The sequence below is a fragment of the Gymnoscopelus microlampas genome (genome assembly GCF_963454915.1).
Source record: "Gymnoscopelus microlampas genome assembly, chromosome: 8".
Classification (NCBI taxonomy): Eukaryota; Metazoa; Chordata; class Actinopteri; order Myctophiformes; family Myctophidae; genus Gymnoscopelus; species Gymnoscopelus microlampas.
Genome location: NC_139945.1, coordinates 41,384,402 through 41,412,023, shown reverse-complemented (window position 1 = coordinate 41,412,023; position 27,622 = coordinate 41,384,402). Strand labels below are relative to the sequence as shown.

Sequence of the window (27,622 nt, the reverse complement as noted above, 5' to 3'; positions counted from 1 at the left end):
TATATTCCTTCTATAATTCATGAAATCTCTGCTGTGAGTGAGGCTGGCTCAGCGCCTCATAAGCAGCCTGGTGGCCTAGCTGTCCCTTTTGAACCTTTTTTTAAGGCGTTTGATACTGTGCTGATTGCCTGTCAGCTGCAGCAGATTTATTCTAAAATTAACTATTATAAGTGAAACTATTAAAATAAATAAAAACAGCAGCCATCTCGTACGGTGCCACCTTGCATCATGCCCTTCCCACATTGACAAGCTGGCAGCTTGAGGGAATGTTGACACGTCTGTCTCCTGGCTCCAATTGATTGATTGATTGAATACTTTATTACCAGTTTGCAAATAGTACAGAGGTACGATTTTACAATGATTGTTAAAAGGCCCTACACAAAAAGCCCTAGGGGCTTGTTTCCATTGTAGTCCTTCCAAATGGAAATAGCCTTTATACTTCACCAATAACAACACAAGTGCTTCACCAGAACAATGTTGGTAAAACTAAGAGATTTGCCTAACACAATATTTTTTTACAGGCATTGATTTTCAACTATGCCCCAACAAATTACTTCACCAGACACTTCAGGCTTTCATGGTAGATTGTGAATTGTAGGCAAATCAAAACACCACTATTCCATCGCCAGCCAATCATTCCCACTTGATCGGTCAGAAGCTTCTTGAGCAACAACCTTATGGACCATTGCCTACCAAAGCTGATGTAGGAGTGTTTGGGTCTTACGTTGAGTAGATCCATTAGTCATACTGTAGTTGATACTTAATGGTTTAAACTTTAAACGTAGCTGTGTTTCCTGGCAACTTTATGGAACAGCTGCCTGAAGAGCTGATATCGGACTAGGCATACTCTGACTCATAGGCAGATGTTGTGTACGTCCCTTTCAGAGTAGAGTATAATAATTCATTTAACCATAAATTAGCATCTAAGAGTGGGACATCTGCCTGTGAGGCAGAAAGACTCCTACTACGTCAGCTTTGGAAGCAGAATGATTGGCTAGCAGGGAAATAGTTGCATGGTATTTTGATTAGTTGGACTGCAAATGGGGCTGATATGCCCACAAGTCAACTCTCAGGGCAAAAAATGCCCTGTGCGTGGTCGGAGGTGCTTCTGTTTTGTGACATGCATGTATCGGCATGAGCTGTGATTGCATGGTGCACTTTTGAGGGGACAATACACAGTACAGTACTGAATCTGAATCAACTTTATTGTCACATCACAGTCTACAGGTGTAAAAAGTGTGTGGAATTTGTTTTTGTGCAAGCTCCATCATTTATGTTACTTTCAGAAGAAGAAAAGAAAAAAAGAGGGGAGCACGGGGGCAGTTAAAGAAGATGAGAGGCAAAAATAGCTACATACACATAGCATAGGCCAGCAGGTACACTACATGAGGTAAGACATAAGGTGCGAGGTGGTGACACATTCAGTAGGTCCACATTAGCAACCGATATGTACATGGGATTTACACAAAAAAGAGTATCAACTTATTGACAGATTCACATAGGATTGTAGACCACCATAGGTCGATAACTTTCAGGTAAAAACAAACGCATGGTAGATCCCAAAAAAATTAAATTAAATTCCATGGTACTGTCCATTTACTGTATACTATGCATACAGTATACAGACACCCTGTTCCTGGTGGCTCGGATGTATTTAATTTACTATTATTTAACTTGATGATAAAATTACAGATTTAAACTTAAGCCCTCAGGATAAAACTTGTTTTAAGTTGTAAAACTGGAAAATGGCAAGGTGAAGGAAAAAACTAAGTGATTTAAATCAATATTTTGAGAGAAAGATATACAGAAGTCAAAGAAAGGTAAATGGAAATAACATCACAATAACAATAAACATCACAATAAACATCACGCAAATCGGTACACAGTATCTCTAAAGTCATTAAACCAAACAGGTCTTTCAGATTTTTCATATTCCATCCTGATTGGCTAAGATTGACTTCCAAATTTTGCAGTAGTCCTCACTTTGGAATAAAATGCCGATTTGTGTTTTTACCCATAACTGCACCGATCTGTGTAAAACTTTGTATGCACACTCCCTAGAGGCCAAGGAAAAACTTTTGCCCTGCATTTTTCACATCTGCCTTTTATAGCGCCACCAGGAGGCCGACTTATGTAAAACAATTGCAGTGAAACTTTGCACGCACATTTGCGCTACGTTGTGGAACAAATGCCACCCTTTTAACATTGCCCTATTATAGCACCACCAGGATATTACTCCTACAAATTTTATCCAAACATCACGCAAATCGGTACACATTATCTCTATAGTCAAGTGATCACAACGGATCCCGTTAGATTTTTCATATTCCATCCTGATTGGCAAATTCCGAACATTGCTGGCTCACAATAACTGACCTGGCGGAGACCTGTGCTCCGAGAAGCACTTTTTCTAGTACTAATAATGTATTCAGTGGCCATTGCCCTCCAAGTCTCTGTTGCTGGTCTATGGCAAGGTGGCCTGGGTGGGTGAGAGACTCCTGGCTTGAATTGTTGTACCAGTCCTTCATCCTTAGATCCCGACAAAGCTTGTTGGAGTTTATAAGGCTGCAATCTTAAAATGGACTCTATAATACACCTGTGTGGAAGGATAGAGGAAATATTTCCTCCTTTCTTTGTAATAGTTTTAACACAAGCTGCTGCAGTCTAAGGGAGATGTGATAAAGGCATGATATTTAATATTATGATATGTTCATAAGCTGAGAGCAACATGATTGTTTCGACATTCTTTACTACTGTACAAACATGCGGATATCCCATTCTCGTGAAAGCAATATCTCAGAAACACCTTGAGGGAATTTCTTCACATTTGGAAGAAATATCCAGATTAGATTTTGTTAGTCAAAAGTCAAGGTCACTGTGACAACGTAAACATCAAATCATGTGGATCACGTGTTCCACATGGGAGCGGTGTGGCTAACTTCATATGGCCAGCCTGTGACGTCAGCTGTCTCTGACATGTGTATGACATACTGCATGACTCCAAATATTGCCACGCTCTCAGCCCAATCCGAGCCCTTATTGACTGACATTATAAAATGTAATTAGAAACATGTGAAAAATGCATGGGAGTGTGCATATGAAACTGCATGAATATGTATTCTGTATATTTTGGTAGCAAATGTATTCATCCATTATTTGTTGTATATTAAAATGTTCTCTTTTTGGCTGTATCATACAGTACAGTAGGTAGATATGTAGGAGCCAAAAAGCTCAAAGCCAACATGAGCCAAAATGTGCATCATAACATTTGGCTTGGAATCTATGTTAAATGGCTATCGATAGTATGAGTATTACCACTCCAGTGCAACTCAAGTGAAGAGTGCTAAGTATAATTTCTCTATAGCCCATGAACATACAGTAGGCTGGAAGACAGATTAAAATGATAATAATTAAACAATGATTATTGTGTTTATGTTAAGCTTACATTTAATATCACACACTTACATACCCAAATAAATAAATTCATGTATTTACTTATTTGATAAATAAACAAATCAAACCTGCACTATGCATCAAATAACTGTGATAATGCGGTTATTGTCCCAGGACAATACCGGCATAGTATATCACTTTACCACACTTATTTGGTTTTTCAACATTCACTTTTATTTTACTACAGTATGACTACTACTACAAGTAGTTTGCATACTTTGTATTATATTTTGTACTATTGGATATGTTGAACATGACTTTTTGCACATTTTGGTGGATTATGCCGCACCAATATTTCATTGATCATACACATGTGACAAATACAGTTTTTGAATCTTGAATCTAATGAGCTACAGTATTTAAGATTTGGCACATAACTGGAAAAGTGTATAATTTGTTTTGTTAAAGAACTTAATGGGGAGAATGTCAATAGAGCATGTGGAGGGTTTCAATTTGGTTATCAGTTCAGACAGCAACTCTGGAGAGATGGGCTTGAAGAAGTTCAGCAAAGTTATTGCCGCCTTGGAGATATAAATCGTATTACAGGTAGGAGGGGGACTAATTTGCTCTCTGATTTTAGAAACTTTTTAGATAAAAAAGCATTTATCTTGAAACGTTTCAGGGGTAACATTATGCAGATGTGGCTCATCTGATGGCATTATAAAAGGACTCTGGGGTTCTAGTGATTTGCTTCAATAAGGCTTGAAAAACAGAAGGCTCTCCCATTTATTAACTGCGTATTAGACATATTTAGCTGTCTTTACATATCAGACACACTTACTGGTGGCGCAGAGATGCATGGGTCTGACGATTTCAAGCCAGAGAAAAGGTGGGTGCTGACCCTCAGCACAAAGGAGAAAAGCCAGAGCTGACATGGTGTTTGTTCTTCATCTCGTACACTACAAGTGTTCCACAAGAGCACGTGGAAGTTGGACAGTGGATGGAAACAGTGACTTGGCATTAATTCAAGTAACAGAGAATGTATATATGTTGGAGCTAACTTGACAATAAAATTGCTAATAGGCTTGAAAGGCCAGCATTGAGAACAACTGGTAAAAGACTTGATAGATACCGTAGAAATGAAAACTAAATATAACAGAAAGACAATTGACAGGACAATGAGAGAGACTCAAATGTCTTCCAAGCTACTGCAGAAAGTATGTGCACTAATGCTGTGTTCACACCGAAAGAAGCTGGACATAAAAAAAAGCAGAAATCCATTTGAATGTGCGTTTTTTGATCAAACTGGGCGTGTCCAAGTACCTGTCACTCAAGTGTCCGTGCTGTGGCGGGGAGATCTCCACTTGCTCGCCCAGAGCAGAGCAGGTCAGAGTGATCTGTTGTGGGTGTCTCGGTGATAAGGTTATTATAAATTCATGACAGTGTGTAGTAACTTTAATATTCGTTTTGTGTGGGTGTGTGTAGTCCACTTCGGCGTGTGACAGTCCGCCCCCAGCGGGCTCTCCTCTCCCCGGGGTGAGCTGGTGGAGAGAGGGAGAGAGGGGCCTCACGGAACATAACCAGTTTTAACTGCTTTTACGACTTGTTGGTCACATATCCTTTTAAATTTTCAGACCATAAATATGCCATGTTCTTGCCAAATCACCATTAATATTACATATACAGCCGTTATTTTAAAAAAATAGATTTTTCTTTCGGAATCCCCATCTCTGTGTCTGCTCCGAGACAACATTTGACTTTCTTTTTGGCTGAATGAGCTAGTCCCCGCCTACTCAGATCATGCTGTGGTCTGATTGGCTAGAATTCAGCTTTAAAAAGCTGACTGCTCAAAAGGCAAAAAAAAAGCAGCTTCAAGGATGAGGTCTGGGGAGAAAAAAAGCACGCTTTTCGTTTTACACTTTTAAAAGCTCATCAAAAAAATTAAAAAGCTGATTTGCATAGAGATAACATTGAAAATAAAAGCTGATTCATTGTTCATCTTCCCGTCGGTGTGAACACAGCATAAGACAAAAGACAAAAAAAACAAGTAATGATGAAACGTAAAGCTACAATCTGGAACTGTTTAGTGAATAAAATGATATTTTAACCAATTTGTATGGTAGCGTATGTTAATACAATATAATTAGCACATCTGCAATGGTTGGAGGTGGTACCCCTACTCTTCTATTGAGCATATTAGACCCTGGTGTTGGGTAGGACACTTGTGCCCTGAGGAGTGGCACAGTCTGAATTTCATACGCCTATTCGCCTAATATCTCAACCGGTAAAGAAGGATTCCCTCTTGCATGATGTTTGGTTTCCCATGCGGGAGAGCCGGCATCAAATCCCAGGTATTACAGTTGCAATTACCTATCTCCATACGGATAGGACACAAAACCATTTATAAGTTCATATCACTTTCACTGTGATTTGTAGATTCTTATCTGAAGGGTAAAGCTTTTCATAACGGGTAAAAGGTGGATAAAGAACATAGATCTGTTAAAAATCATCCATTCTACCCTTTGTCTTCTACAGCATTTTGACCAAGGACAGCAGTGCAAAAATTGCTTTAGAGATTGTCAAAGTTGAAGGATAACTATAATAAATAATAATACTTCAATATTTAATAAATGATGTTTGTAATAAATGTAGATCATCAGTGATCACCCAGGAATTCGTCATGCAACCGAGGGCTGGATTATCTGATACAGCCTGGACATGGGTTGGATACAGATGCAATGATGAATGGCGGCAATAATGTGTTCACCACATACCAATAGTCATCTTTATTCACAAAGAGAGTGACATTTGATCCACACACAAATTTAATAAATAAATGTAATGTTTGCTGTCAACAAGGAACTGTCATGGCAAACAAAATGGCAGTCCCACTGGGATTTCCTGACAATGTGGTGAAGAAATTGGAAGAGAATATGGCAGGTGCTGCTGGCAGGCCTTGTCCTTGTTGGTACTCAGCCATACTGAGAACTGTCAAAGTTCACTAGATGTTTTCTGCTCTGTGTTTTGGTTTCTTGCCCAAACTTAGTTTGGCAGCTGATTTCTGTCCATGATGTTTGACATGTCGAGTATTTCACACAGTGAGGTCGCTGCACTTTATCTCGCACTGAGATGGAATCAGCATCATGGAATCAGCCAAATTAGAAAGGGTCCATCCTTCAGGGAGCATGAAGGTGCACAGCTCATAGCACTAGCACAGCACTATGATAATCCTGCATTGGTTGGTCCTTGGGGGGGGGTACCAGGGGGTTCCCAGCAAAATTAGTTAATATAGCGTAACAATCATTTTAACCACTTTAACCATATTTTATACTTTGGCTATTCAAAAATAGCAGATATACAAGCTCATAGCGCTATGAGCTTGTATATCTGCTATTTTTGAAAAATCCCTGGCAGAAAATATTTTTGAGATGGGTGGTCCACAGCCAAATACATATAAGTTTGGGGGTCCTTGACATGAAAACAAGTTTGAGAACCACTGCTGTTGTGTGTTCACTGTTGTATATAGATGTGCTAATCATGTTATGGCACCGTCTGATGTGAGAGACTTTGTCACCGTAGCATAGGTTTCCTGTGACACTCATAACTGTGCTGCTCCAGGGTTATTCATCATCGTGCTCTGCCAGGCAGATGATGGCATCTGCTTGTTCCTCATGGGCCCCCGATGATCGCTTCCAAACAAAAAGACCACATATGCTGGCAAACAGCACAGCAAGACAGGCTTATGGTTGCCATGGCTAAAATTCCCATTCCTTTTGATCCAAGGCACTTCCAAGGTCCGTCTTTAGTGCAATGAATGCATTTAGTTTCTTTTTTGGCTCTTAGATAAGATACTGTAGAATAATAGAGAAAGGTTACAGCAAGGTTATACATGATATCCGTTGTTTGAATTATACAGTACTGTACAGCAGTGGTTGTCAAACCTTTTCATGTCAAGGACCCCCAAAATGGTATGTATTTGGCTGCGGACCCCTCATCTCAGAAATATTTTGTGCCAGGAATTTATCAAAAATATTTTGCGGCAGGAATAGCTCATACCGAGTGCCGCGCTATGAGCTTGTATTTTTGAATAGCCAAAGTATAAAATATGGTTGAAGTGGTTAAAATGATTGTGACGCAATATTAACTAATTTAGCTGGGGACCCCCTGGTACCCCTCCAACGACCCCTGGGTGGTCCCCGGACCCCACTTTGAGAACCTGAGGAGGAGTTGAATGTGATTTACATGGTTCCTGTATAACAAACCACCTATCCACAGATTGTACCGCTTCCCATTAACCCATTAAGACCGGGAACGCATCTGTGGCACATAAGATTTCTTTGGCTATTCAAAAATAGCAAATCTACAAGCTCATAGCGCGGCACATGAGCTTGTAGATCTGCTTTTTTTAAACATTGTGAACATTTGTGCAAATCTTTGAATATATATACATATATATACATTTTAAACACAAATCTTTGCTTCTGGGGGTCCCTGGAACAAAATATTTTGAGATGGGGCGGACAAATACAAATACACTCATTTTGGGTGGTCCTTGACAGTTTGAGAACCACTGATAAAGCAACATAAGTAAAAAAAATAATAATAATAATCCCCAGAAGCAAAGATTTGAGTTAAAAATGTTTGCTTGAAAAGATATATATATTCAAACATTATTTTGCACAAATGTTCAAGATTTTTCAAAAATAGCAGCTCTACAAGTTCATCATAGCGCAGCATTGAGTTCCGCGTATATCTGCTATTCTTGAATAGCTAAAGACATCAAAATGACACGGATGCGTTCCCGGATTGAATGGGTTAAGCTCTGAATCTCTGGTGTATCAGTGTTGGAGGCCTTGTGAATTTAGTTTGTTGTAATGAGACACAGGAGATTGGTGAAAAGGTGCTAATAACAGTGTGTAATTATGTTGAGATTCCCATTCCTATTTTCCAGAGGATTAAATGCCAGATGAGATCATGTTGTGGTCCATGTGAGGATTTGTTTTCCCAGACCAATCATTCTGGCTACAGCTTAATTAGCGTGTTTATAAACATGGGTTGGTCTTAGCATGATAACCATAATGCATTAGCTCCAGCTTAACAGGTGCATTTGTGCATGATTACAGAGAAAGGCCCTCCCATTCCCGCCAAATCCTGCTCCCATTATCAACATAATCTCTTAACCCATTAAGACCGGGAAAGCAGCGTCATTTAGATTTTAAACACAACCATTATTTTATGTGCAAATCTTTGAATATATATATATTTTTTAAGCGAACATTTTTTAACTCAAGTCTTTGCTTCTGGGGATTTTACAAATGTCTCTAAATCCAAACAGTTTTTTGAAAAAAACTTATGTTGCTATAATCAGTGGTTCTCAAACGTTTTCATGTCAAGGGCCCCCAAAATGATGTATTGTACGTATTTGGCCGTGGACCCCCATCTCAAAATATGTTGTTCTAGGGACCCCCCAGAAGCAAAGATTTGAGTTAAAAATGCATACATATTCACAGACTTGCACACATTTTCACGATTTTTCTAAAATAGCCAAAGTATAAAATAATGGTTAAAGTGGTTACACAGATGCGTTCCCGGTTTTAATGGGTTAATATGACCTGGCTTGGCTCTTGTGTGTTGTAATGTATGACAAACTGCAAACATTTTCTTCCTTTGGATGTGCTTTGTTTAACCAGCAATATCCTACACAACGGCTTGTTTAGATGAGCCGTGTTGCCCTGGATACATTTTTTTGTGAACAATATTGATAGAGAAACCGCTTTTTGTTGCCCATATTGTATTTGGTTCATCTGTGGCTGAGAAAGAGGACATTCTACTTGTTCTGTACTTTGCAGCAAACTGTGAGTGGTGCCCCTTGGCGGTGTCAGGTGTAGGAGTAACAGCGCTGTCCTGACCTGGTGCTATAACTCACACCTACTGCCTGTTGGCAGGGGAACAATACTGCCTTTAGTTCTGTGGTTTGCACTGCAGTTGACTCTTTGGCCTGGACGTTTCCTATAGTCGTAAAGTCAGCGATTCCCACAAATCATCATGAAGTTTGGAGCCTTGAAATTCGGCTTCAGATAGGGTTCTGTCCACGCAGTTTGAGATACTTATGCAAGTATCTCTCAAGTGCACTAATTAGTTTTCATGAAAAGCTGTGCTGAAAATATCTTGAATCACGCTGGTTAACAAGGTCTACTGAAAAAAACATTGTCCGTCTGTCGTGCGCTGTACTGAGAAATAGCACATGAGGTAACTGTGTGAATTAATTAGTTAGAATGTGAATCGATTTTCATAATGACAAGAAAGTGTGTGTGTGTGTGTGTGTGTGTGTGTGTGTGTGTGTGTGTGTGTGTGTGTGTGTGTGTGTGTGTGTGTGTGCGTGCGTGCGTGCGTGCGTGCGTGCGTGCGTGCGTGCGTGCGTGCGTGCGTGTATATAGCATATGTATGTATGTATGTATGTATGTTATGTATGTATTTATATAACATTGATATTTATTTTTAAGGGACACACATAAGCCTAGAGAGAAGCAACATACAGTACACAAAATATAAGCTTTAAAGCTCTGACTGCTATATCTGCAGTCAGGTTTAATTTCTCCTACATTGTTTCACTTTATGGTTACAATTATAATGTAAAATTCCACACAGGTACAAATGCTCCCTGAAAATATGGCCCCTCCGTAATACACTCATATTTCAGTTCTCATAATGTGGAGCCCAGAGTCATCGAGCCTGGAAATTGCCCATGGAGAATTCTTGTTCGCCTGGCTATTATATGTGCCACATCCTATCCAGGCCTTTCTGAAGACCCTCTTCGCTGATTGGCCAATTTCCCCCTCCCAGACACTGACATTTCAGCTATCAGACTGCCTTCGGCCACAGGGAAAGAAATCGAGCCCACCCCCCTCTTCAAATACTGTCAGGCGAGAATTTGTTCCTGATACTGCCACACCACTGCCACCACCAGGCCCCCACCATAGTCTCTGTCCCCAGCGGCAACATTATGCTGTCCTTGATGTTTTATCATTAGTTTGGAAGTGTGTGGTCCCATACTGTGGTCTTTTGATGGAAGCGTAGACAGTAAAGGCATAGAGACAGCCAGCCAATTTCCCCTGCTGTGACTCTCACCCAGCAGGGTCTTGCAATCTTTCCCTGAACCACAGACAGACATATATTCCCCTGGTGAGTCAGCTTTCAAGCCGCTTAGTCACGTTGTGTACCTGGATTGGCCTTCATTTTGGCTTTCTCATTATGTTGTGTGGGGGTTAGTGACAGGCATATATATATATATATATGCGTGCGTGCGTCAAAACCAACACTAATGCACCTAAAATAGGACACTAATACTATTTTAACGTACTGTACACTATGCATAGCTACACTTACTTGCACCTCATCTTCGGTGACTTTTGTCTCCTTTTCTTCACTCTTGTCTTTCCTTATTTCTTATCCATGTTCTTTTTTATTTTTTTATTTTCCCCATCTAGATGCTCCCACTACTATCCCCACTCCCACCACCAACCCCGACAACATCCAAGGTACTGTATGCCCCCACTACTGTCCCTCTCGCCAATCATTTGTGCGTGTGAGCGTGTGGCGTGTGCATGTGACGGTGTGCGCATGCGCGTGCGTGTGTGTAGTCAGGTATGCGCATGCAGAGAGAGTGTATTGAGAGACTGCAGAAAGCCAGCCTTAATCAGACAGTCGTGCTGGTACTGTAGGTGACATGGTGGACAGCCAGCCCTGGGCTGTCAGGGACACCTGTCATGGCCCCTTTCCTCTCACATGTTTGATCTGGAAAAATGTAGCCACTCTGCTTTGCTGCTCAGCTATCTTATCAGCATCTGCAGCCGTATCTCAACCGGCACATCCGTCATATTATAATGCCCTTTACATCTCCCCCTACATACAAATGCCAGTCACATAACATCTTTGCAGGTCTGAGAACGTCAATAACTATTTTCTCAGAGATCTATGAAACGAATGAAAGGCAGTTAATTTGCAGTGTTTTCTTTCACATTGAAGCACAATAATGTTGCACCTTGATTCAGCTCACCCCAATAAAATAATAATTTATTTCAACATTAATCATAAAAATAAAAAGCACCATTATTCTAAAAGCACCGCTAAAGATCAACAAAGAGGCAGGCCTGGGAGCTGACATTTGAATATGCCTTTAAGGACCATACCAGTCTAATTCTGTGTGCACAAGTTAATGTAGTCTACTGTATATTTTAGTAAATCTGAAATACATTTTGAAACATCATTCACTGCCATTCTCTCACATTGAAATGGCATGGAAAAACTCTACAAGACTTTGAAGTTGCCAGTTACAGGCAATTCACCCTTTTGAAAATCAGTACACCATTTATTTTATGCAAAATGAATGTATTACTCTAATAAACGTAGCTGTTGAGCACCATTTCAATATGCCCAGAAAAAAAACAGTTCCTTACAAGTGCTGCATTTCAAAGTACATTTGTCTGAAGAGGGCTTTTAACTATACAATGCGTAAATGTTGAAAACTGTTTTCAGGTACATTCTATGTTTCTTAATATCAACAGAACAAACACAATATCTAAAAACAATATGATTTTTTAGGGGGGAAATTAGCAGAGGCTAATGCAAACTATGTGGCCGATGTTAACAATGGACAATCAATTATAGGCAACTAACACCGGTATGGTCCTTTAACTTGACATTCACATGGACATGGCAATGTCCATTCCTTGTACTGTATGTGCTAGAACAGCTGAACGTCTGGTAACAAACCTATGGTTACATGGCGGCTTTCCGACATGTCGCCTTTCCGACGTTAACGAACCCTATACCTAACCCTCACCCTAACCCTAACCGCACGCGGAAGCCACTAGTCGGAGTGGCGAGATGTCGGCGTGGAAGACGGTTACCCAAACCTATGCCTACAGCTTTGAAAAGCAATCCTTCTTCACCAGACGATGAACCCATGCACCGACGACACCACGCACCGGCCAAGTAGGCAAGTCGTGGTGGATAGGTTATTATCACATTAAACAAAACCAGCAATCCCTTTCCTCCGTCTCAGCCAATCGCAGTCTCGTCGCCATTGCGATGCATTGTGAGCTTGTAGATGTGCTATTTTCACTACTTTCATGTGACACTCTTGTATGATGAATAGAGCATTAATTTAAGAAAAAACATAAACTGAAAAATGAAGGTATCTGCCCGACAGCAATGATATGCTAGAGAAAAGCTGGAAAACTTCCTGTTATTGTTTTCTCCAGCCAATAGGATTACTTGCAGTGACAATTATCACCCTCCCCGCCCAGCTTCCCTCCCCCGAACATGGGCCAATTGTGTTCATGTAAACGTGTGACAAAGCCGGATGCACCACGGTGGATTTGAACCCACGACCGCTGAGCACCATATAGCATTTCTTTTGTGGGTTGTGGCAACATCATTCAAAATAAGCAAGCAATTAGTAAACAATTACAACAGAGTTGGAAAACGTCTCCGTGTTGTGTTTCTATAAGCGTTACACAGCACTGCAGCTTCCTTCGTGTTTCCATACCATAACTCCTCAGTAATTTCCGAAAGACAGGCTTGAAAGAGGATTTACAGTGATTTATGCGCTACATGCTGGGAGGATGTAATTGAGCTTTCTTGCAGTTCACTACTTTTCTAAATACCCTGTCACAGGGGCAATGTTAACCTGGCCTGCAATGGATCGCTTTGCACTACTACCCTAATCAGCATAACTGCACAGCGTGGCATTTTGCTCTTCCAAAGGACACACTGCACACTGTACTTTCTCTTCATTCGTTCCTTATAACCACTTGGTCCCGTAACTGGCACCATCAGCAGAGGGCTGTCATTGTAGAGGTGACTGTTTTCAAGACCCGTGTGATCATGAAATCTCTGCTTCATTGAGGCATATAGTTCTACAGTGAAACTGCAAAGGGTTTCTTCCACCTGAATGAACAGGCACATCTTTCAAGTTGTTCTCACTCAGTGATCCACACTAGCTGCAGGTCCTCTCCATGTGGTATCTACTTCGGTGAAAGATGTTACTTATTTTCTTTCGGCTTGGAGTTAATATGGAATATAGCTTTTAATTTACAATGTGATCCTTTCACACTCTGCTAAAATTTCACTCCTCTGATAGGCTTTTTTGTTGCCCTTCTGGGTGTAGCCTAGCAACTGGTGTGAAAGAGCAGCTCTCTTAGACTTGAAGATGGTTTTCTAGTGAGAAGGAGCAAATGCCACCGTATAGCCCTGAATCTCACAGCTGTTTGTCTTCTATTTAGTTTCATCTGTCATTTTGGAAGTAAAGGATGTTTTGTATTGACAAGTATTGCATTAAAATATGTGCTGCCTGTTAGGCCACTAGGGAGAGATGAGTCATTGCTGTTCTGTAACAATCATTATGTGCTTGAAATTTTCATTGTTTCGTTTTGGTTTAATGGTCAATAACGATTGTAAAATAAATTTGACAATAGCAATGTTGACTGGGACGAACACTGACATATTTATATTTCAGTCACTGAACCTTAATACTTTATTCAGTTGCCTTAAATGTAATAGAAATCTAAGTTATTAAGGGCTTTATGCAATCCTTTTCTGAATGTGCTGCAGTATATCGTGTTATAATTACAGCATGATTGAGCAAAAGATTATACTGTACCATCTAATAAAATACATTTTCAATATCTATGGCATGTGCTGTTGCCAGCATCAGACCAAAGAATGAATAAAAAAGAAAGAAAGTGGTGCTAGGGGTTAGTATTGCGCCAGCAGTCATGTTTTCATTGGGCAGAGGGTAGGATGTACCCTGATTCTTCAGCTCAAGGGGAATAAAGGGAGCCTACGGCTATAAAGCTCCAGCTCGTCAGAAGCTCAGAGGTGATCCGAGGCAGGGACATCATATCCCGCGTAAGCCTCAAGTAACCCCATCCCCCTCCCTCACAACAGGAGGGGAGGATAAGATATGATATAAGGTACAGTATAATTGTCTGGACTGGACTGGAAAGGGTATTATGGTTCTTCAGATCTATAGTAGGCTACAAGAGTTAATCAGCTTGTTAATATACATCAGGTGTTTTACTGAATGTGTCCAGAAAAAGATCTCACTGAATGTCATTAAACCGCATTAAGGCTTTTGTTTTGAGGTTTTCTTAAGGTCTGAGTCTGAGTTTACCGATTGTGGAAATCCTATGGCTGATAATGTAGCAGTCCTTGTGCTGCCAATGACCTGCCAAAGACTGCTGCAAAAAAATAAATACATTAAGCATCTGTGTGTGGCCCACATAATATTCACTTCAGAAAACATTATTGTAACGATCAATGCCCCGAACTGGGATCGAACACAGGACAACCATGCTCACAACCCGCTGCACCAATAGAGCTGAGCTCAATTGGCGGAGCAGTTATGGGCGGGACACTACCGCCCCTCCCTTTGTTAAGCGTGTCCTTGCACTTAGCGGCTAAGTGCGTCCTCACTCCTTAGCTGTCAGAGACAAGAGACATTTTTGTGAACTGAACTATTTGTACTTTGAACTGTTTTTTTTTTTTGTTTTTTTTACACAGAGACGCAACAGTGATTGAAAACGCTGCAGTGTGCATAGGTGGCTAGGTGGCGGTAACGCATTGCCAGATAGACCAGTAACGCATGCGTAGAACAACTTCCGTTCTACTTCCTATCACAGCTGTTTGTTTGGTTGCCATGTCCGCTTATTATAAGCGACTTTGGGCTTGTTTCTAAAGTGTAGTTGCTTATTTGGGCTTGTTTCCTAATGTTGTTTAAATCAGTGGTTCTTAAACATCTTAAACATATTTGTCCACATACCCCCCCCCCCCATCTGAAAATATTTTGCGCCAACTCATACAAGATTTTTGTTGTTAAAATGTTTTAAAAAAAATCCAACATTACTCTTTTTATTTTATCAAGATTATTTATTTATTTTTAGAAAATAGCAGATCTACAAGCTCAGAACGCGGTGTATCGCGGAGCGTTGTGAGCTTGTAGATCGGTTATTTTCAAATAGCCGTAGCCTAGTTTCACGTTATTGCGTTTTCAACCCCCGATAACGCCGTTGCCGTCTAAACGGACGGCACATCTGATATTTTATTTTGCCGTTTCCTCTAGAGATCGTTGTCATTTAAACGTGGCCTTAAATGATGGGTTGGTACAGTAGTAACAATTGCAATATGAACTGTTGCAATTTCCAAATCAGAGAAGCTGCAGTTATTGCATAAGAGAGAGGGGGGTCCAAACTGGACATTCTGAACAATGTATTCCATGGTTAACATGTGACGTACACAAGCACACCTGGCTGAGAGCAAGCTGAAGAAAAACAAGACATACAGTTAGGCCTCTAGTTTACTTGACCAGTAATGACACTGCGCACTATATTTCCGAGTTCAACGCAGGATCTAACAAAATCTCCCATCAGTATTGTGAGCCTAAACTGTTGTTGTCGATGTAGCGTTCCTGATGTGGGGGTGTCAGTAAATTTCCGCTGACACCGTGCAAGTTTGATTGATAACAGCCATATCTAACCAGCAAACAAGTTATGTCCCTCTTCCCCTTTTTTGGGAGAATTATTTTTGGCTGAATTGGATGCACAGACAGATATTAAAATGGCAGGCAAAACAAATTGCCATAAAAGAAGTGTTCTTATACTGTGTTGTCCCTCGATTGGTGCAGAAGTGAAGTTTGTCACTGTACTGTATGTCATATCTTCCAAAGCACCTCAATTGTGCTGCCGGTGCATATTAACATTACCACTCTCAAACTACAGCCACAGAGTCTAATAACACATTGCCTCCCCGACCAAAGTTCATTAGCAAGTTATTAATACTGTAGGTGTGTAGGTCATCAACAAATCACTAACTTCAGTACAATATGTGGTGTGTTTTTGCTCTCTGCTGCGCAACAAATTATTACGTTAATTGCTGTATTGTGGCATGTACAGTATGTATGTGGAGTATGTTTTCTGCTACAGCGAGTTACAGTGTTGAGTTAGTTTTTTGTGATGTCATCCATGCCATGAAAAAACATATGGAAAAGTCAAATACACATTATATTATTATTTTAAGCCTGATGAGGCTCGACAGAATTAATTTGCCAACTAGAGCACAACGAGAACTAACCCAAATAACAAAACAATGTTACTGCAGTGGAATACTTTTTTAACATGATGCTGGGCTGGGGGTAGAAACCTCCCTTTCCCCTGAGACCAATTAAAATGGGCCATTTTTCACGTTACAATATGTGTTACTCTACAATTAGAAGAATGTTGAAAGAATGACAAAAAACTGTAGGCAAAAGGAGAGAAACCCTAGAGTATTTCAACAAGGATGTAGATAAATAAATCGAGACAGGGAAAAATTACTAAATTACCTCAAATGGTGCACTTAGAATGTTAATGATACACGTGAGAGTACATTTTTCTAGTACATTTATAATGGATGTTATACTGAATATGAAATAAGCTCACACTGTAGCAGTCTTTGTCAAAGTCAATAGTTTACAGTGAGCCGGGCTTGAATCCCAGGGCAAAACAGTTGGAACCCTGCCCATATCTGACGTTTATCTTTGCTGAGGGAAGCAATAAAAAAAAAAGGGGGGAAAAAGGAGCGACTACTTCGTCCCTCTTGCAACTGTATTATTAATTCATCCCTCAAGCACCATCTGGCATGAAATCATATGTTTTCATTAAAACACCAGTTTGAACTACTATGAACAATCATAGAGTATTACATATTGAAAGACTATGTAGACGGGGTTCTATTTGCTGGGGGGGGGGGGGGGGTGAAAATCCATGTCTCTGCCTTTTCCCTCAAGTCATTCATTTGTATCGCCGGTGGAGATATGTTTTATCCCTGCTTCTGGTCAGATTTCTGATCACACTTATATCTGGTAAAATAAGTGTTAAATAGCTCTATATTCTGATATTAATCATTGCTATGGAGTGTTTGTTCAGTAACAGGAGTCTCCATGTCTCACCAGGTCTTTAATAGGTCTCTATTAGGTCAGGATAGAGAACGCAGTCAGGATACAGATTAAACAAGGGAAATTGGAAGTGATGGCACTAAGAAATGACCAGACAAAATTGGAACTGGAACACTATAAAAATGAAGCTGATAAATGGGTACTCTCTTCTGATTGGCTGAAATGTTGTCACCTTAAAATGTATTTTATAAAGAGCTGGAGAGACAGGGAGACTCCTGTTACTGAACAACACTCTATAGCAATGATTACTATCACAATATAGACCTTTTAACCCCAAAAAAATGTTTTGTTTTAACCAAGAAATATCACTTACCCTACCTTTAAATACATGCATTGTGCATTGTCTTTTTGGGGATGTAGGCTGTCTGATATGTTTGATATTTGTTTCACTGCATGTTTGATGCATGTTTGATATACATATATATATATATATATATATATATATATATATATATATATATATATATATATATATATATATATATATATATATATATATATAGTATATACACACATTTGAAATATTTATTTATGTCCACATAAACAGAAGTACAAGATGTACAAAGGACATAAACACTGCCAGTGCAGTCAGATAAAGGGAACACACACACACACACACACACACACACACACACACACACACACACACACACACACACACACACACACACACACACACACACACACGCACGTATGTATGTACAAATGGAACCCTGCATGTAGATCTGCATGGGAGGCAGGAGGGAGTGATAAAGCAGTAACATTAAGTTTGCCAACTCAATCCCTGGGAACGACAATGAGGGGAAGGAGGGCAGGAATGTTGGCCTCTGGTGGGCTGACAGAACCATCCAACTAATGGGACTCCAGAGGAGACCAACTCATTTGGAAGTGTTGCAGTGTAAACTGCATGGCTGCTTAATGTCACACTGGAGTAACAGAGCTACTCTAGGGGTGAACATTTTGGGAAGAATATCAAAATTTTTGAGTGATATTTTTTGGTTAAAACAAGTTTTTTTTTTAAATTAAATTAAAGCCCTATATTGTGATAGTAATCATTATAGAGTATTTGTTCAATAACAGGGGTCTCCCCGTCTCTCAGCTCTTTAATACACAGAAAATACATTTTCAGGTGGGTTGCAAATTTCAGCCAATCAGGAGAGAGTACCCATTTATCAGTGTTCCAATTCCAATTTTGGCTGCTCACACATCATCACTTCCAAATTCAATTGTTTATCCTATATCCTGTATGAGTTATCTTTCCTGATTGGATAAAATTGGTATCCTGATGGTATCCTGACCTGAGACTGCATTTTCTGTTTGCTGAAGAGCTGGAGAGACAGGGAGACTCCTGTTACTGAACAAACACTCTATAGCAATGAGTACTGAGTACTATCAGAATATAGAGATATTTAAAACAGATTTTAACAGAGACAATATCACTTACCCTACCTTTAAGTGGTTACATGTCTGAAAATACACATTAACATGAATCCAACATATTAATAGAAAAGGTAATGTGTAAACAAAGAAACGAAAAGCATTAATTTACACAAAACTGATGATATAGCTGTCAAAACAGTCTATGAAGATACCTATGAAATCTATGAAAAGGTTTCTGCAACCAAATTGTACACAATATGTGGGGGTCCCTGCTTCATCCCTCTCTCGCTAATGGGTCCTTGGCCTGAAAAACAGGCGCCTGGTTTACAGTATAACCCTCACAACATTAGACACTGTTAGAGTTAAACAGCTCTTTAACCCATTCAATCCGGGAACGCATCTGTGTCATTTTAGATTTCTTTGACTATTCAAACATAGCAGATAAAGCTAGTAGATCTGTTATATATTTTTTTTAATCGTGAAAATTGTGCAAATCTTTGAATATATATTTTTTTAGATACCTGAGGCCGATTCTACAAATGCCTTCTAAATCCTAAATTTTCAGAAAAAACGTATGTTACTATAATATCAGTGGTGCTCAATCTTTTTCATGTTAAGATTCTCTCTCACTATAGCATTAGCTGCCTTTGCCGGCGAGGGGTCCTCCTTCCGCTTCCAAACAACAACACAGTGCACACAAAGCACGTGTAGCGGGAGGCTAATTTGTGCCTGGTGGAAAATTACGTAGTATTAAAATACTAAAAACGCACGCACAGCGAGATTTTGTGTTTTTTAAAAGCTATAATAGGCCTAGATAGATGTTATTAAGTTATTTCCCTTATTATTTCAACCGTTTATCCAATATTAATTCATAATTATATTTGATTGACCCAAATCCACCCAAACCGCAGCATTTTGCGCATTTTGTTCTGTACAATCTTTTATGTGGCTAAAAGTTTTCACCATTCTCATTTCAAAACATTATAAAAAACAGCGGATCTACAGTACAAGCTTTGTAGATCAGCAATTTTAGCGTGACACTGTTAAAAAGACGACAAAGTATAATCAGAGTAATCGATTTAATAGATTTTTTTTACAATCGATTAGTCTGTTATAAAAAGATCTATTTGAATGTTTTCGCACTGACCAACCTAGATTGACCAAAACGTTTTGGAAGTACACTTTATAGAATTATGTGAATCTGAAAACTGTGACCCTGAGAAAAAGGTCATCAAATTGTTTTTAAAACCCATTTTTCAAACCCAAAGCACTTAGTCCTTGAAGCAGGACTGAGATTTCTAGAATGACAATCTGTTCCCTTGCCTTGAATCACACAATGGGAAAATATTTTGAAAAAAGATTAAGGCAGGGGCACCACGAGGAACAATGCTGGCTTTTGTGTAGAGGACCTTCATTTGTCGCTCTCCCTTTTTCTTAGAAAGGTGCAGTACAGTACGTTTTCATTTCATTAGTCACATTCAGACTTACTCTTCTACAGTGCTTAAGCTTGTTTGTTTACCACACAAACCCTAGTGTCCCTATCCTGGGCAAGTCATTATAGGCAAAGAGATTTGGTGTATAGTGGGGGTCGGGGGGTTAGGGTTTAAGTTTTGTTGTGGTTGCATTTGTACATCTTTGTTCAGGTGCAAGGACTATATGGAATTATTTTTTTTGTAATGATTTATCTATTGACAATACACAGTGTATACAGATCAATATAATATTTCTTTTTTTTTTCTTTTTTGTAAACAAGACAGAAATAAAAAGGACAAAGGATGAAGGAAAGACATGATACACAAAAACACAAAAGAAAAAGGACAAAAAATACAAAAACAGTCCTCCCAGACCCTCCCCCCACCCCTTTCCCAGAATGGTACACTACTCAACCCTCAACAGTCTCTTATTTTCCTCTTTTCACAACACCTTTCAGACAATATCAAATAAGACAAAAACAAAAAGCCAGAGGAGAAAGAAAAATCAAGAATTAGGAGACAATGATGGAAGAACATCAAAGGACTATGGAATTCTATATAGCAGGAGAGCAATGGCATGTGTTCCAGTTCTGCTCATCATTGGTACAATAGGAACAATTATGACAAAACGAGCCCATCTTAAAATGTGATCACACCAGCCGTGATGTTGCATGTGGTGCAATGGAACATGTGAGAAATGAACTGTACTTCCCTGTGCTTGTCTTTGCAAACTGTTAATCAATCAAAAATCTTCAATTCTGATCTCAACTACACACCTGTAAAGTTTCGTGACTGCTACTTGCGCGGTAGTGACGCTATTGTGTTGGCAAAATCTGTCCGCAGACAGACATAAACACCTGGCAAAGTACTGGAGACTGCTTCTGTGGGAGCATTTCCAGGACCACATTTTGCCATGATGACACACACACACACACACACACACACACACACACACACACACACACACACACACACACACACACACACACACACACACACACACACACACACACACACACACACACACACACACACACACACAGTCACAGTAAAATAAAAAAATAAATAAGATGTTTCGAGGAGACGGGTGTCGGGTAGAAACCTCATATGTCCAAAAGCGTTACTTTTCATGAAATGGTAAAAAGAACCTGTGTTCCAATGGATCATCCAATGTTGTTATTATTTAGTCACAATGAATAGCAGATGTACAAGCGCATTGTGAGCTTGTAGAATGTCTATTTTTACTACTTTCGTGTGACACTGTAGTAAGATGAAGTAGGGCATTTATTTACGAAAAAACAAAAAGTTAAAATATGGAGTTACAAGGTTTCTGCCCCCGAGATCAACGATGTTCAAGATATTAACTCTGTTCCCTTTGCAAACTACAAGTGAAACTAATTTCACTCGCAATTCAGTGCTTTCGAATGACTATTGACAATTAATGCTTGAACACATTTTATAGCAACCTCCACCTTCACTCCCTACTGTCTGGAAAAGGGAAAGGAACCGTGTCCGTGAATGTGTTCCTCCATCAATGCAAGAGAAGAATTGTTTCAATTACATCCATGAAATTGCATCTGTAAATTGAAGTGTGTTTGTTTGTCTGTGTCTCTCTCTCTGTGTGTGTGTGTGTGTGTGTGTGTGTGTGTGTGTGTGTGTGTGTGTGTGTGTGTGTGTGTGTGTGTGTGTGTGTGTGTGTGTGTGTGTGTGTGTGTTTTGAGTGTTTCACTCAGTCACACGTGCATGCAGGATTGAGTGAAAATATGCTATAGTTATTATTATCATCATCATCATCAATAGTAAAAGAAGGAACACAGTGATAGTGGTACTGCTAGTGTTCCTGCAGTAGTAGCAGTAGGGGCGATCGTAGCTGAGTGGGTAGAGAGGGGGCCTGGGAAACAGAAGGTCCTCAATTCACGTCCCAGCTCCGGTCTGTGTGTCAAAGAGTCCCTGAGCAAGACACTTAGCCCTAACTGCTCCCTGAGCGCTGTACTAATAGCACTCACTGCTCCTAGTAGTTATAGGATGGGTAAATGCAGAGGACAAATTTCACGTATGTCTCACTTATATACACTTGTATATTTCACTTAATATACAGTAGGAGCCTGTGCACACATAAGCATGTGTATATTCATGTGTACAGTATGTGCACAGCAGAGTGCTCATGTACAGTAGTAATCCAAAACGAAAATAGGCAGCTGGCTGCTAGTCTGACAGAATGTCTGATGCTGAGCCAGCACTGCAATTAGTCATTGTTGTACAGAGACAGAAAGGAGGAACCATAAAGCATGTGGAAACGTAGTTCAGTGGAGTAGATCTCACCGCGGGACAGAGTCGTGCATCGGTTGCAAATCCTCTTTATTCCCCCATAAATCCCCATGGCTGTGCACATCCTGTCGGGACTGAGGTGTGGGCATGTCAACAGCCTTGCGCAGTGAGCTGCGCTGCGTCAGGGCTACGGAGACTAGATATCCACATTAATGACATAATAGAATTCAGTTTATTTAATATTTAAGGATATGAAGGCTGTATCATTTGCTTTTAATTGTAAACAACTGGTATTCTAGTTGCACTTGCACTCTTGCCACAACAACTAAACATTGTGCAGTGCTAGTAGGGCTGGGCAATTAACTGGAAATGTATTGAAACCGACATTTAGAACCTCACCAACTTAACCCATTAAGACCTGGAACGCATCTGTGTCACTTTAGATGTCTTTGGCTATTCAAAAATAGCAGATATACAAGCTCATAGTGCCGCGCTACGAGCTTGTAGATCTGCTATTTTTTGAAAAATCTTGAACATTCTTTTTTTTGGATTTTTTTTCAAAAAACTTTTTTTTTTTTAAATCGCCTCAGGTCTTAAAGGGTTAATGTTGCTCATGTCGATTAATTGAATAATCTAGGTAATATAGTTTTTTTAATATATATTTTTTAATTTCTTATACTTCAACGAATCGACATAAAACAATTCGGATAGATTTGATATAATCGAATAAATTGATTAGACTGATTAACCCAAGCCCCCAGAACCCAGTGGTTGCATTGAACCGTATTGGACATTGCTGGCCATTCATAGGCACTGCAGCTCAAAACGGCTGGGGCCACTGTACATGAACGAGCGAGAACGGTTTCGCCCAATGGGCTCGACTCACGAGCTTGCGCACAACCTTGCGCACGGGGCTGCGCACCGAGGTGACGCAAAACGTGTCACAGTGGCCACAAATAGGCCTCGCCCATCACACTTCACAACCCAGAAGAAGGGGTGAATTCGCCTCATGCGCTGGGTGAGAAAGTAGCCGCTCTACAACGTGTTGCGATGCGACACGTTATGAACTTGCAGATTGGCTATTTTCACTATTTATGAAACTCAATTACTTTATTAAAACCATTTAGGTTTTATCAACAACTAAAAATGGAGTTGACTATAGTTCAATTAACTGTTGCACCTGTACATTTAAAGTACAGACAAAAAAAGTGTATAACATAATCGTTCATTAATCGTAATCGATGCAAACGTTTGAAATAGTCGTGATATTGATCTGAAGTCGTATCGCCCAGCCCTACTATAGGGTGATGAATGCACTTCATCAATCAATAAGACGGCCCCATGAAACACGATAAAAGGATACTGTTACAGAAGTTACAGAAGCAACGGCTTTTATAGATGCGTTCAGTGTTTTTGCTGGGCAAATGTTTTGGCAACTGAAAATCCAATCTTAAACTTCTTAAAATCAGATTCATTGACACATCACATATGTACAGGTGTCTGTCCTGTGTGTGTGTGTGTGTGTGTGTGTGTGTGTGTGTGTGTGTGTGTGTGTGTGTGTGTGTGTGTGTGTGTGTGTGTGTGTGTGTGTGTGTGAGAGAGAGAGAGAGAGAGAGAGGGGGGGGGGGTCTGTACCTTTTACTGCACTTTTAGTGGGTTCTTTTCATTAGCACCATTGCCAGGAGATGAACTATGCTGTCAGAGCTTCCTGATACAGTAAACAAACGGTGGTGCGTAACATAAATACTGACACAAAGCAAAGAACACACTCATCCCAGTTCACTTACACTCATCCCAGTTCAACATCTTTCTGTTGACTCAGTGGGACTTATAGCTGTTGTGTTGCTATTGAACTTGCGTGCGTGCGTGTGTTTTTTGAGTGTTTCACTCATACGTGCATGCAGGATTGAGTGGTAGAAAAATATTCTATAATTATTATTATCAATAGTAAAAGAAGGAACAGTGATAGTGGTACTGCTAGTGTTACTGCAGTAGTAGCAGTGGGGCGCCCGTAGCTGAGTGGGTAGAGAGGGGGCCTGGGAAACAGAATGTCCCCAATTCACGTCCCAGCTCCGGTCTATGTGTCAAAGAGTCCCTGAGCAAGACACTTAGCCCTAACTGCTCCCTGAGCGCTGTACTAATAGCACTCACTGCTCCTAGTAGTTATAGGATGGGTAAATGCAGAGGACAAATTTCACGTATGTGCAAATATACAGTGACAAAAAATACACCAAAGTGGGAACCAAACTATTACTATGTCCTTAATGGCATTTAATGTAGGAGCCTGTGCACACATAAGCATATATATATTCATTTGTACAGTATGTGCACAGCAGAGTGTGTGTGTGTGTGTGTGTGTGTGTGTGTGTGTGTGTGTGTGTGTGTGTGTGTGTGTGTGTGTGTGTGTGTGTGTGTGTGTGTGGCTGTGTGTGTGTGTGTGTGTGTGTGTGTGTGTGTGTGTGTGTGTGTGTGTGTGTGTGTGTGTGTGTGTCCGCGAGTGCGTGTGTCTGTCTGTCACACATGTCATACAGTAAACATCCAAAGTTAATTTACTATCGTTGCACTGTAAAGAAAATCTGCACCCACCATTCGTCTTTTATCAAAATCTTCAAGTTCAGAGCATGACTTGAGATTGATGGAAAATTGAGCTGCTCTCTCATGCAGCAAAGAACAGCGCAGACATTCTCTCCCCCTCCCCTCCTCTATCACTCTAAATGTGCACAGATATGGGCTATTGATAAATGCTTTTGAACTACTCAGAGGCTAGAGACTTAAAAGTCTTCAAATTGTGCCTCATTCTTTTGTGGTGGACAGATAAATCTGGCTAAATGGTGGACAATGACACAGTCTTTGACACCTGAGGCTGCAATGTATTTCTCTGTGTGGAGACACTGCGCTCCGATTTATCTCCAGTTTTCTGTCTACTTCTGATGATTGAAGTCTAGAATGTCTAGATATTGCCTCTTAAATCACAATGTATTACAGTTTTGTGGACTCTCTCTGTTTAAATTGCAGAGGATGTCTAGTGGATCATTGTAATTTATCTGCCTTAAACCATTCCCAAAGCCACCCATTTGCAGGAGCTCAGGAAGGAGTTTTGGTTATGGTATTTAGCTTCCCATTTGGCTCATTCAGTGTGTGGAGGTTTTCTTTGGGAATGCCATGGCTTTTTGCATTTAGTTGTATGTCTTCTGTATAACACAGGACACAGTATTACAGTATTGTACAATCTTATTCAGAGTGTAGGTGGGTTGACATGGAACAAGGTTTGTGTGCTGAATTCAAATCAATTAATACATTTTTAATGCAACTTAGTCTGCTGAGCCATTCAGAGCATAATCCAAAAATCTCTTAACATTAGACATCCAAATATTTTTCTTTTAAAACAGATCCCAGTCTTGTATTGGGAGTGTAAAACTGTGCTATGAAATTAAAATGGATGAAATTCATAGACAAAGAACACAAAAAAGATCTGGATCAATAAGAGGTACTGTGTTTTTTTCCACTTGGCAGCATCATTACACATTCTGCCTGTGCATTTGAGGCACCATTCAGAGCATTATCAGCCCTATGTGGATTGAAGCATCTATGAAGTATCGGCATACTGTACTGTACATGCTGTATGTGCACACATTGAATGGTACTATAAGAACTCAAAAGGGCTCTACAGCTACAATGAATAATGGGTAGTTTTATTCTCTACAGACCATCTGAAATATACTTATATTCTATTCCAGATGGTCTGTACTAGCCATATATTAGGGGTTAAACAACATGCATTCATTTATTTCTATAGCGTTGTTTTTTATTTACACTTTCACAAAAAGGATTCCACTAAAATACTTGAACCTTGGCTCCTGTTTCAATTGCTTTTATTGGAAGTTTAGCTCGCTGTCTAGACTGTGTAGGCACATGGTGAGAGCACAAGAAGTGTTGTTGCTTTACAAAATTGTGTACATTTTTCAACTGGAAAAAAAAGTAATGTGTCACACAACACTTATTTTTTTCAAAAGCTTAAATTAGGCTAAAATCCTTTGCAGTCCTTTGAGCATTGTTGTGTGAAAGATACCAGATAGATACTGTATGTAACAACCAATTTACAGTGTATTCAAGGACTGTACGTGTCAGTGTTCGATGAGTGATTGGATGAAAGGGCTTACTGATGATAAATTGTTTCTGATATTGTGACTTTCAGATTCCAGAGCTGGCGAGGGGGCACCGCAGAAAATTGACCACGCCGTCATCGGAGGGGTTGTCGCGGTGGTGATGTTCGCCATCCTCTGTGCACTCATAGTTCTTGGACGGTACTTTGCAAGACACAAAGGTAAAAAGCCAACAGTACACTGTCAACTGGACAATGTTTCCTCTGTAGTCTGCACATGTTATGCTCTCCTGTTGAAACTCCGGGAAACTTGTCTTCACCATCTCCAAGACCAACAAGTAGTGGTTGGAAGAGACAGGGTCTAAACACATGGGGGGGAATTGTGAAAATGTGCAGGGTGCCATCCTACGTGACCATGGTTACGTCCATAACGAATGCAGGATCGACACGCACGGCGGACGTTACCAATTTGTTTCTCTTCCTGTTCAGGCACCTACTTCACACATGAGGCCAAAGGGGCAGACGATGCAGCGGACGCAGATACTGCCATCATCAACGCGGAGGGCGGGCACAACACCTCAGACGAGAAGAAGGAATACTACATCTAATCCGGAGAGGCCAGGAGAGGGGTGGTGGGAGGACCTGTAGGAGCACTAGATGTAACTGAGTGGGTGGGTGGAGGTGTGTGGGGGCGGGTGGGTAGGGGTGTTGCAAACGGAGCGTGGAACTTGTGAGGTAGCGGGGCACAGGGCTGAGAAGAAGGAATGGAGATATAGTGGATCAGAGAACTAGTACCAAGCGGTGTGAAATGTCATCGGTTCTCCTATCTCCAACCCCATCCTGGACTGCTGGGGCCGATCTGTACAGTTCAATTATTTTACAGACAATTTTGTGCCTTGTTCCATTTCTTTAGTTGTGTTTTTTTTTCTCCAGTTTTTTTTTCTTTCTTTCTTTCTTTTTCTTTCCCATGCGTGTTGACTTTGTCTGTGTCCTCCACCTGATCCTTGCAGCTGG

The 27,622-nt window shown here is 40.3% G+C and overlaps 1 protein-coding gene across 2 annotated transcripts in view; it reads left to right on the top strand.

Moving 5' to 3' along the window:
• cadm1b (cell adhesion molecule 1b) overlaps nucleotides 1-27,249 on the top strand; it is a 141,878-nt gene extending 114,629 nt beyond the window's left edge. The window contains exons 9-11 of one of the 2 annotated variants that reach the window (XM_084064479.1): nucleotides 10,881-10,931; nucleotides 26,702-26,830; nucleotides 27,098-27,249. In XM_084064479.1, coding sequence (XP_083920605.1) covers nucleotides 10,881-10,931; nucleotides 26,702-26,830; nucleotides 27,098-27,216 — 299 coding nt within the window. In that variant the 3' untranslated portion in view covers nucleotides 27,217-27,249. The remainder of the gene's footprint in view (nucleotides 1-10,880; nucleotides 10,932-26,701; nucleotides 26,831-27,097) is intronic. The other variant, XM_084064480.1, reaches the window with a different exon arrangement.
• The last annotated feature ends 373 nt before the right edge of the window (nucleotides 27,250-27,622 follow it).